At 31.6% G+C, this 12,111-nt stretch overlaps 1 protein-coding gene across 10 annotated transcripts in view; it reads right to left on the bottom strand.

The window, feature by feature from the left end:
• Positions 1–967: 967 nt before the first annotated feature.
• Positions 968–12,111, bottom strand: part of LOC148620252 (uncharacterized) — a 32,020-nt gene continuing 20,876 nt past the window's right edge. For 8 of the 10 annotated variants that reach the window (XM_088580973.1, XM_088580970.1, XM_088580974.1 and 5 more), the window contains one exon: positions 968–6,040. In XM_088580973.1, the coding sequence (XP_088437099.1) occupies positions 5,084–6,040 (957 nt within the window). In that variant the 3' untranslated portion in view covers positions 968–5,083. Of the gene's footprint in view, positions 6,041–6,797; positions 10,859–12,111 lie in introns of all 10 variants that reach the window. The other 2 variants (XM_088580977.1, XM_088580976.1) reach the window with 1 other exon arrangement.

Below are 12,111 nucleotides of genomic sequence, written 5' to 3'. Positions count from 1 at the left end.
AATGGTGTTCTAGTATTGAAGTTGGTAAAATCTATTTAATCACAGGCGGTACGTGTATCAATATTGAATATGTGTGTTCGTTACTGATGGTGTTTTAGCAATGATGTTGGTAGTTGTTTAACTACTGGTATTAATGGTTTTAGTGCATGGTAGGTTAAGTAGCGTTATTATAAATGGAAATGTTTATGGTGATATTGTGTTGCTGTTGCAATATAACATTAAAACACTGCGTTGTTGGTGTAATACAACACTGAAAACACTGCATTGTTGATGCAATACAACACTAAAAACAGTGCGTTGTTGATGCAATACATCACTAAAAACACTGCGTTGTTGATGTAATACAACACTAAAACACTGCGTTGTTGGTGTAATACAACACTAAAAACACTGCGTTGTTGATGTAATACAACACTAAAAACACAGCGTTGTTGATGTAATACGACACTGAAAACACTGCGTTGTTGGTGTAATACAACATTAAAACACTGCGTTGTTGGTGTAATACAACAATGAAAACATTGCGTTGTTGGTGTAATGCAACACTAAAAACACTGCGTTGTTGATGTAATACAACGTTGAAAACACTGCGTTGTTGATGTAATACAACTTTGAAAACACTGCGTTATTGGTGCAATATAACACTAACAACACCGCGTTGTTGGTGTAGTACAAAACTAAAAACACTGCGTTGTTGATGTAATACAACATTGAAAACACTGCATTGTTGGTGTAATACAACGTTGAAAACACTGCACTGTTGGTGCAATACAACACTGAAAACACTGCGATGTTGATGTAATACAACATTAAATACAGAACTTAACCATTAAAACACCATTAACAAATCCACTAATAACACTTCCATTACCGCCAAAACACCACCATAACTAACAGCAATGTTAAATAACTAACAATAACACTGCTGATAGCATAAATTTCAGCATACCAAGTTAAAACACAAAAACTAGGTCTCTCCATTTAATGCAAAAAAGTATCAACAAAAATATAACAAAATAAACAAAATATGTACGATAGACAATATTATATTATAATTTTAACACAGCATATGCTTTCCATATCACCTTAGTTAGAATTACATCTATTAAAAGTCAAAATCATAACAACTCACATTTAAAGATGAACATATATTATAAACATTGAGCAGACAAATTTTTACTGTATGATAGAACTTTTCTATTAGTTGATGAAATTAATTTTGAACGAATTTTTTTGACCATTTAAAGCTAAGATTCCTGAAAACTCTCAATTATGTTTTGGCTTTCTATTCTAATTTGAGATCTGTAACAATTTGAGTACAACACTTTTATATATAAACATGAAATGTTTTCCCAGAAAATCGACGATGTATTCAGTTCTGGGTCTGTAACAAGCTTTAAAATAATGAAGATATAAGTGGATCAATGTTACTTGTTACAGACAAAAAAATAATAATTCGATTTGAAGTACATACTTCCTTTGATAACTGTGAATAATATCACTTTTTGTAAGGGTGACAGGAAACTTTCGGCATTAAGAGGGACAACATCTCCGAATATATAACAGAGACATTTTCTTGTTAATTATTATTTTCAACAGAAAGTAAATCATGAGTAAATGAAGCACATACAACATATTAAGTTGAATTTGCATTGTCTTCAGCATCAAATGGGATTGCATTGATTGCATGCATGATAAAATTATAGCAAAATACATTGTATTTGTAGATCTAACCAGCAGCGCCACTGTATAACATTAGATATTATTTTGAATCATAATCCAGCAACACCTCATACACATGGTACTTAAGTTAACACTAAACCGGAAGTTTAACAAATGACATGAATTTTGAAGACCCTTGCAGTCACACAACATTTTCATAAACGACACAAAATACACTACACGAAACCTTTTATTTGTTGTACCTTATATAAGGACGTAAGCATAATTTTTCATGAAGTTGGAAGAAAGGAAAATTAATATACTTCTTTCTGAGAAGTACAATGCAGTGAAGAAATGAAATTACAATGGAAAAGATTTATGATGGAGCTTTAAATACTTAACTAAAATATAATAATTAAGCCATTAATTATGCTGAATCTGTTTATCTTCTATGAACGTTTATATCATTCTACATGTATACTACCATAAGTGGTATAAGAACGCCTCCTTTTCACTAATTAATAAGAATTAAAAAATTAGCCTCAATGATCAAGTCTCGATCAAAATGAAAAGATTGTATACATCCCAAGTATTATCTCTACGAAGGACACAAAGTTAGATCGCTTCATGTAACAACCCCAAAATCACATGCTTTAGTGTATAACATACATTTTATGAGTGATTTAGTGTACATCTGAAGAATATTAGGTCAGCACAGTTGAGTTCAGACTAACTTTAATTTACGTTTCTAGATAAATGTATAGGTAACAAATAATTCATTTATCAGTTAGACGACAAATAAGTTATCTTTTCAACTAAATATTTCATTCCGCTGAATTGACAATTTATTGAATGATTCATTTGGGTTTTTACCATTTTGAAATTTCGAAGAATAGGTACTGATTGTGTCTTCGATTTGCTGTTTTGCGGAATAATGGCGAGATTTAAATAACTACAACTTATGGAAAACACCAGGCATTTTAACTGCATAATTTATGCGAGTTCATTTTGCTTTGACTTCAGATATATGCTGGAAAATGTAGTAGTTCCTTGGGATATTTGATACTTAGATATATTATTCTCCAAATTCTGTCAATGCTTACATTCTCTACCATTTTTAATTGATAAATAAAAATTAAGATTTGCCCGGTTTTGAATGAAAAGCAATTTTAAAAAATTATGTGTAATATATATTTTATTTGACCGAAGCACACTAATATACGTTTATGAACACATTGTCATGAACATGCAGGAAACACTTTACTTTATAACCCCATATCACAGTAAAGAACGTTCGACGTAAATTTTAATCACATGTACATTGTACGCATGTACAAGTAAGAATATCTTCTAGTATTATGCTTCAAAACTTCAATGTATGAACTCAACCAAAAACAAGACCGACATCAAAATTTAATGGTGGTTTAAATTCCAATTGTATCTATCACGAATTCACATCAAATCACACTTATACTGTCCACGCGATCACATTAAATCACACACAAAAAATCAGATCACACTTTAATCCCTAACAATCATAATACCAAATTCTTTACAAATTTATTATTCACATTTTTACATTCACCTAAAACCACCAAACTTGTATGGATCATACGTTCGCATTCACACAAAACGGTCACATCTGTATCGATCACAAATTTACATTCACACAAAATAATTACATTTGTATTGATCACACATTCACATTTAGTTTGGCCCAACATGATCTATCTCAAAAGCCATAAAAATAGGCTGGTTTATAGAAGTTTAAACATTAAATATATATGAATTCCAAATAAAGTTAGAAAAATATTCATAAACCATAAAATGATTGTCCAAATAAAAATGTTTTCGTAAAAAAAAATCTGAGCAATTATATTTATGAACGAAACTTAACAAAACAGTTCAAAATAACAGAGCAAGGAACTAAATTCTTTATGAGTTTTCAAGGGCGAATCGTGATCGAACAATGGCTTCAAAGTAAAAAGGGGTTAGTATATATTTTTTAAGTTTTCTTATAAGAAAAGTCAAATATTTTAATTGTTCCAAGCAGATAACAGATTTCTGCAAAAGGTCGTACTTTTATACAAGCTTTTCACAGACAGAACAGCTTACTGAATTACAATAAATAAACCCATTTTAAATAGAGAAATAATCTATACGCTAATATGGTAAATGCCTTTAAATATTAAAAAAGAATAGGTACAATATATAGTTATATTCAACGGTTTTCACAGCAGACATTTTATCATAAATTCAAAGCGCCCATTTATCGAAACAATTATACATCACAGTGTAACAATGATATCAATCTATGGTTTATTTCAAAACCTGATTCACGGTATCAAAATTTGTTAAAATCAGATGAGCATTTTACACAATATCTGATGCACTTGTTTTTCTCTTGTAATCATATGACTAGATTTTCAACAATTAAGGGATTTTGACTGTGTAATCGTGGGTATTGATGTACCTTTGGCTTTTTGGTTGAACAAAACAGTCAAAGACTCAGAAGACATTAAATAAACTTTCAGTCAGACCAGACTGAAGTTAAGGTATGCAATATCCGATCTAAATCAACTGATCAACTAAAAGGCTATTATGTTTTTGTGCCTAAATAGTCAATACTAAAGCACTAAATGATAATTACAAAACCAGAAATTTCATAGCGAACGAGCTCTAAGGGACCGGCTCTGAAGTCAATGTTCATGTCAGGTTGAAGGTCTATATTTAGAGTACCAGAAGAGAAAAGGTGATTTTCTGAAAGGTTCATATTATAGTATCATTACGCAAGGTTTTTCATGTTGACTTAGTTACTGGTCCCGGCTAGCCATATTGGACTGAGGCGTAGCTTTCGTACCAATAACTCAGCCAATATGGAAAATCTTACCCAATTATAATTTTATTGATTATCTAATGACCTAGGCTAATATAAGAATTTTAACCAGGCTAATATGAGATACTGGACGGATAAATCCCGTATTGGCGCACTTTTGTATTTTGTATTGTATTGGCAGTTTTGGTCATATTTAGGCTAATATTCGAAGGTTAGTCAGTATTGATTTATACAGGACCCCATGGATTCCTTCTTCAATACTTATAAAGCCTGTGTTTTATATCAATTTCAAATGAAAATCATCTTTTTTTAAAAAATCGACCACATACATAATTGACACGCATGAAACAAATTAGCACTATCAATAATCGATTTGATATCACATGAATGATGTGTATATGATTGCCATTTCTCTTTGGACCAGCCATTACATAGAGGAAACCTGTCAGAAATATACGACCATGACAATATACATTGTAGGTTAATAGGGGGCAGACATTTCCAAACATAACAGGAAGAGACATTTGATACCAGCAGATGTCGTCTCACTACTAAAAAAATAATAAATACAATTAATTAAAACTATCATAATGATGAGGTTTGAGACACTTTTTCATCATTTAAAGTATTTTTTGTTATGGTTGAGTCACTTCCGGTTGATGCCAGTTCATTCCCAACATATGCAAGATTGTCATGGCTACCAAACGGATGTTGTTTGGTTTGTTTATTTGATGGCACAATGGCAGCTTCTGGATCGTAATGTCCTATACTCTCCGAGGACGAAAATGTTCTGACTGCGCTTTCATTGTTAGCATTAGTTAGACTATGATCAGAAACATAATAAACTGGAATTTGTCCAGATGTTTCACTAGTATTAACTGAATTATTGTCATTATTTTCTAATTCACTCTGACTACGAGGAGTTTCCTCATCATCACATATTTCCATTGTTTTCCTGGATATTGTATCTAGTTCTTTTATGTCCTCTAATTGTGTCTTTGTTAACAATCTTTGTTTTTTCTTCTTTTTGTGTTTGTGTTTCGATCTAGTATGAGGACCCATTGGTATACTTTGCGAAAATTGATTCCCTGAGGGCTTCTCCACAACTCTATTTGGCATTTCCACAGGACTGATTTTCCGTCTTGCACCTTGTCCATTACTGCGGGCACTTTGGTTAGACCCAGGTCTTTGTGAGGACGTATTTGGAGTTAATGATCTAGAATGTGTACTCCCACCTGCTATACTTTTTATGTCATCCGGTTTTACATTTGATGGTGTTTTATTCGGAATTATTATTAAATAATAAACACTAACAGACACACTGACAATTGCAAATACTAATCCAACACATATTAAAATAATCCCCACTATTTTCTTCCCTTCATCATTTCTAAGTTCCGGTAGTAGCAGTTCGTCATCCACGATTCCATAATTTAAGATCAGACTAGCACCGGTGGCTATCATAATAATACCCCCGAGAAACATGAACACACCAATAGAACACAAACAGCACTGGCTGGAACTAGACTGCATTCTAGGCATCTGAAAGAGAAGTAAAGAAATGTATAGAAAAGACACTTTGCGTAATCAGAATTTTAGAAAAACCAAATTGTCACAGATGTGGTGATGTCTTTCAATTGTTATATTTGTCCTACTTATAATTTATTTTATACATGACATTTTTTGTTGATAAGGGGAAAAAATCTTACTTTAGCTAAAAGGGTGGCAACAGTTGCTACCCATAGGAACATATTAAAGTTTCATTGAAATTGTGTACAGTAGCTCAAGTTACTCTTAAAATCATGATATTTAGTGATTCAAATGACAGTTACAAAAGTATGAAAGGCAGGCAATACCTAAACTGATTCAAATGTCAGATACAAAGTCTGACAGGGAGGCAATATATAATATCATTCAAATGACAGGTACAAAGCCTGATAGATGGGCAATATTTGAACTGATTTAAATGACCAGTGGCAAGTCTGATAGAGCTGGAATCGATTATCGAAAGAAGAGACATTTTTGTCGATATTTAAAGATTGGATTATTGACCATTTTGATCTGCAGCGCACAGAGCAATATGTATGTATGTATGTATGTATATTTGTTCATTTGTATTTATTAACAAGCATTCTGACAGTATTGCTGATGCAATACAGTGTCCCCTTTCGGCCTTTGAACTCATTGCCTTTATGACATTTTTTTTTATATATGTGAACTAACAATGGATGGTGTTATTTTTAACAATCAAGAGAAAATAACTCTTGAACAGCAAAAGCAAATTCCATCAAAATCAAACCTGAGCTCCATTTTACAGTAGATAATAACATTTTTGCATTACAGAAAGCTGCATAAAGACATTCTCTTTCTATCACCTGGAAAGTTGAAAAAAACTTCGTTATTATGAACTAAAAGGCAAATAACTCTAGAATGACAGCAGCAATTTGCATCAAAATGATGAAACTTTATGTAATTTTCTATGTCAAAGGGCCATAAGTTCCATATAAACCATTTTGCTGCAATAATATTTAAATTTTAAATTTAGTTTGTAATTTGTCATGATAAGACTAGCTAACAAATATGAAATCAATTGGATGAGGCATTACAAAAAAAGTCCAGAAAACATAAAATTTCATGAAATTTTCGATGTCCAAGGGCCATAACTTCTGTAAAAATCGTTCAACCGTAACGTCATTCGAACCTAAGTTGTAACTTGTCATTATAAGACTATAAAACAAATATGAAATCAGTTGGATGAGGCATTACAAAAAAAGTCCAGAAAACAAAATTTCATGAAATTTTCTATGTCCAAGGGTCATAACTTCTGTAAAAATCGTTCAACCGTAACGTCATTCGAACTTAAGTTGTAACTTGTCATTATAAGACTATACACCAAATATGAAATCAATTGGATGAGGCATTACAAAAAAAGTCCAGAAAACATAAAATTTCATGAAATTTTCTATGTCCAAAGGCCATAACGTCTGTAAAAATCGTTCAACCGTAACGTCATTCAAACTTAAGTTGTAACTTGTCATTATAAGACTATATACCAAATATGAAATCAATTGGATGAGGCATTACAAAAAAAAGTCCGGAAAACCAAGTGTGACTGACGGACTGACAGACTGACGGACGGATGGAGTGCAAACATAAGTCCCCTTCGGCATTTGCCGAAAAGGCACAAAAAAATGACATAGATGATTGTGCTCCTCTTTCATCAGTTCATTGTGTCAAAGTTTATAGCTGTCTACAACGTCTTTAAATTCCTAATATAAGACAGGGCATGCACAATTGTTATAACCCCGGTTCTTCAAAAATCCGAACTTGAAGAGTCACGATATACCTATAATTATAAAAACATTTTTAAAGAATCAGTTTCAAGTTCGGAAGCTTAGTCATGTTTAATGGTCATGTTTCATGATAGAAAAGAAAATTATGGCAGTGTATCGATCTCTTTTTTGCAGTTTTTATTTATTTATTTTTTTAATATATTTTGAAAAGTGGGAAGAAGAAGATGACTATTATTGAACGATATTTTAAAGAAAGTCATTTTTACTTTTAGATTAATTTCACTATTTAGGATCACGCATACTGACTTCCGGATTCGAATAACTTGGTTGCTATGGAGCAACATTTGTTATCAAATAAACGCTTCCGTTCGATAATATTACAAAATCGTTACAACTAAAATACACTTAAGATTGATTTAAATAACCTAACCGTGTTGTTTGTTGACACAGCATAATACTTACTAGTGTAAATACTGTGACGTTGTACATGTTTCAAATTAGAAATTAAAGTCGCGATTTTAATTATTTGACCACTTGGCAAAATATCTCAAAAGTCATCTGTGCCCATACGTCGTAAAACATCAAACTGTTTTGTTTTTTTTTTCAGGTCCATTTTCAATTAACAAAACCCTCCCCCATTTGATAATATGAGGAAATAAAATTATTTCCCTAATAGCACCAATTGTAACTGGAAGGACGGAGACAGTCGTGGTTAGATATACCCAAAAACATATATGAAGATCTTCCCATTGCAATACACGTGAAAATTGTTTAGTATTACTATTGCAAATTTGCATGTAAGATTTGATATCATTTTTTTTTATTTTTCAGCAAATTAAAAGGAAATTAATTCCGAGTGGTGAAGTTCAATTGGTATATACATATATAGATGTTCTATTAAGGCTTTGTATTAGAAGTGTGCTTCTAAATCTAAAATCACCACAATGAGCCATTTTAATTTTACTACTTTCCATCTGATAACATCTTACAAAATCAACAAGGTGTAAGAAAGTTATAACCCCTAATTTTCATTTAACGTTCCGGCTTTTACAAAATAAGCTCCTGAATAAAGTGCACGAGAATGACCTTCTATATTCCTAATCTATTAAGTTGTCAGCATAACAACGATATGTAATAGGTTATCAGTTAAGGCAGCACTGGGCAAAATGATATTCCCGGTCGTTTTGTTAAAGGTCTATTCAGATGCGACTTTATATGGCTTAAGTTACCAAAAACATGTTACATGTAGTTAGCTTGTGTGTGTGTGTGTGTCTTTTTTTTTTTTTGTTTGCAGCCTTCCTGACACTATCTAAATTGGTATCTCATGAATGTAAGATTTACTTGGCTATTATCATCTGAATAAGTAATTCAAATTCATTTGTAAAATGTGTAATGTAAATACTGGTTGAAACCAGACAAGTACAACTGTTTCTACTAGACTGTAAGTATTTGCTAAAATAAAAGCATTTTAATCAACAAGAAGTCGGTCTTCTTCGATGTTTTTTTTTCTGTAAAGACACTATCGTCTAATTTGAGTAAATCTAAAAGGATTCCGTATTTCAGGTCTGGTTCAACACGGAGTTTATCGCTAAACGATTCTATTTTTGATACGAGATATACATATGCATCAATAGCTGAAACTTTAAGGTCAAGGGTGAGAGAAAGTTCCTGTAGATTACCAACTCAATAAATGAAACTACATGCGGCAGGTAAAAGTCCCTGAAATGTTTTAGACTAATCAGTAACTAACACTGTGACGGGTATAGTTTATTTGAGGTCTAGGGTGGTAAAAATACCCGATCTCTTTTTAAAGACTATGGTTGAAGGACTGTAGTTTATTTGAGGTCTATGCATTGTGAAAGACTCTATTTTATCTGAGGTCTATGTAAAGGTCTCTGTAGTGTATTGGAGGTCTATGATGAGAGAAAGTTCCTCTAGTTCATCGAAATGTCTATGATGGGAGATAAAATCGTGTAGTTTATTGTGAGAAAGTCACTGTAAGTTATTTGAGGTCTATATTGAGTGAAAGTCGGTGCAGTTCTTATCGTGGTTAATGGTGAGATAAAGTCCTTGCAGTAGAATTAGAGATAGTTCCTATAGTTTGTTTATGTCCTTGTCCGAAGAAAGTCCATGTAGTCTATCTTGAGGTCAATAGTGAGAGAGTCACTGTAGACTATTTGAGTCTTTAATTTAATACCTGATCTCTTTTTATATTTTTTTTATATTTCTCTTTAGTGAGAGAAAGTCTCTGTAGATTATTTGAAGTTTTTAATTTAATTAAGAGTTTATTCATACATGTAACATAACGAGAATGTATATGGTGAATATATATCAAAGAGACAACAATCCCATCGGGATGAAAATGTCAGGCCAAGGCCACTCATTGGTCTTCAATGAACGACAAGGTAGTCCTCACACCACAAGGGAGGCTGCAGCTGGCCACAAAACATCATTATATACAGATACAGTGAAAGAGTTGCTCCTATATTCTCAACTTACATAAAAATAAACTGAAGATGAAAACGAAACTAGACATACAGAGACCAGAAACTCTGGACTTGGGACAGGTGCAAAAAAAATGTGGCAGGGTTAAAGTACTTTGGTGTGATCATACCTTCTCCCTCAAAAATGTGGCCACTGTGGTAAAAATATTACATAATTAAACCTGGCAGCACAATGATCATTAAATGTAAATTATTACTCCATAACATAAACATGTACCGATTTATTTATTCAAGTTTTCATATATTCTGTCATTTACATACATGTATAATATAATATCAGACACGCATGATACAGCATTATATGGACTGATGAGTCTTAATGCAGGTGCACTTGTGTTTACAAAAAAAAATATATCCTGAAGAATGTTTATACATTGCCGGTATAAATGTCTGTTTTCATAGTACAGTTTGAATTCGTAGGGTCGATGACTCATTTTTTTTATTTTCGTTTACTTTATTTACAAACGACCATAAAAGATAAGATCAGCAAAACGTCACACTGTATAAACATCCTGCTTTCTTATTTACATCAGGAACGGTCCTTGTTTGGCAGTATTCCCGTTCTAAGTGAAACAAAATACAATAATTTGTCAATAATCCAACTATTGTTTTCTACCTTTGCTCATAGAGTGTATGACACAGTTTATCTCATTTTTATCAAAAGTATTTTTTTATTAAATATACTTAACAATAATTATGTTCATTGGTCCTTCTAGAACTAATACTGTTACATGTAATAGAAGACCATAAAGAACTCAAATTTTAAGGATTATTTTGTTGTAAATAGACTTGCATCATATTAGTATTCAAGAAATATTTTTAATATTTTACTTGCAAGTAGTGGTGGAAAGCATTAGGTGATAATACATGAACTTAACAAAAACTTGTAAATATCGTTCCTACAGTATACATGTATGTTTTTGATCCTTAAAGTATTAATTTGACTGATATTGGACAAAACTAACCATTTTAGAGGAAAAGGATAGTAAGAGAATTACAAATAAATATATAATTTTAGTTGAATATAATTTTAATATAATACTTAATATAATTTTAAAAAGTAATTAATTTTTTACAAGAGTACATGTATTTGATTTTAAAAAGTTACACACTTTACAGTGTTGTAATCCACATTTTATTTTTCTAGAACTTAATCTATAAGTATATAAAGGAATTTAAAATATTGTTTGTGTCATTTGAGCATTAAACTTGACTTCCATTTTTTTTTTCTGTTTTACTCTAAAATGACATTTCAAATTATGTTTCCCTTTACACAAATCTAATACAGTAATTTACATTTCACAACCTGCATAATATTATTTTAAATCAGTCTTAAAATTATTTTTACACATTAATTTTTTTTTGGTGTTAACATCAAAATAATTTCTGACACAAAAAGGAATTTTTAATATGAAAGTAAGAAATGATATAACTGTAATACATGGTATGGAGTGTATATTAGGTTCACGTGTATTTTAAAAAAATAGCAACTTTGGTAATTACATGGATGTGTCTATCAAATAGTATAGCAAACAACAAGCTGTGAAAGGCAATACTTCCATGCAGCAACTGTCAGGTCAACCCTACCATATCACTGAGAAATCCTTTAGTTTGATTTTCAAATATTACAACTGACACAATGAATTAGTTCGTGACTGTTTCACAGCTTTAGATTTCTATTCAATCGGTGTGGAAAATTCATTCATAATTACTTAGATCGGACATTTGGCAAATCGACGACATCTTGAGGATCTGTAATGGGTGCATATATATTTGACCTTTATCTCTTTTCATCACTAAGATTTACTGAAAATTT

Source organism: Perna viridis, chromosome 4 (genome assembly GCF_037379345.1).
Source record: "Perna viridis isolate PV_CMFRI_1.1 ecotype Kerala chromosome 4, ASM3737934v1, whole genome shotgun sequence".
Lineage (NCBI taxonomy): Eukaryota > Metazoa > Mollusca > Bivalvia > Mytilida > Mytilidae > Perna > Perna viridis.
Note: the sequence above shows the minus strand (reverse complement) of the source record. Positions and strands in the feature narration are given on the sequence as shown.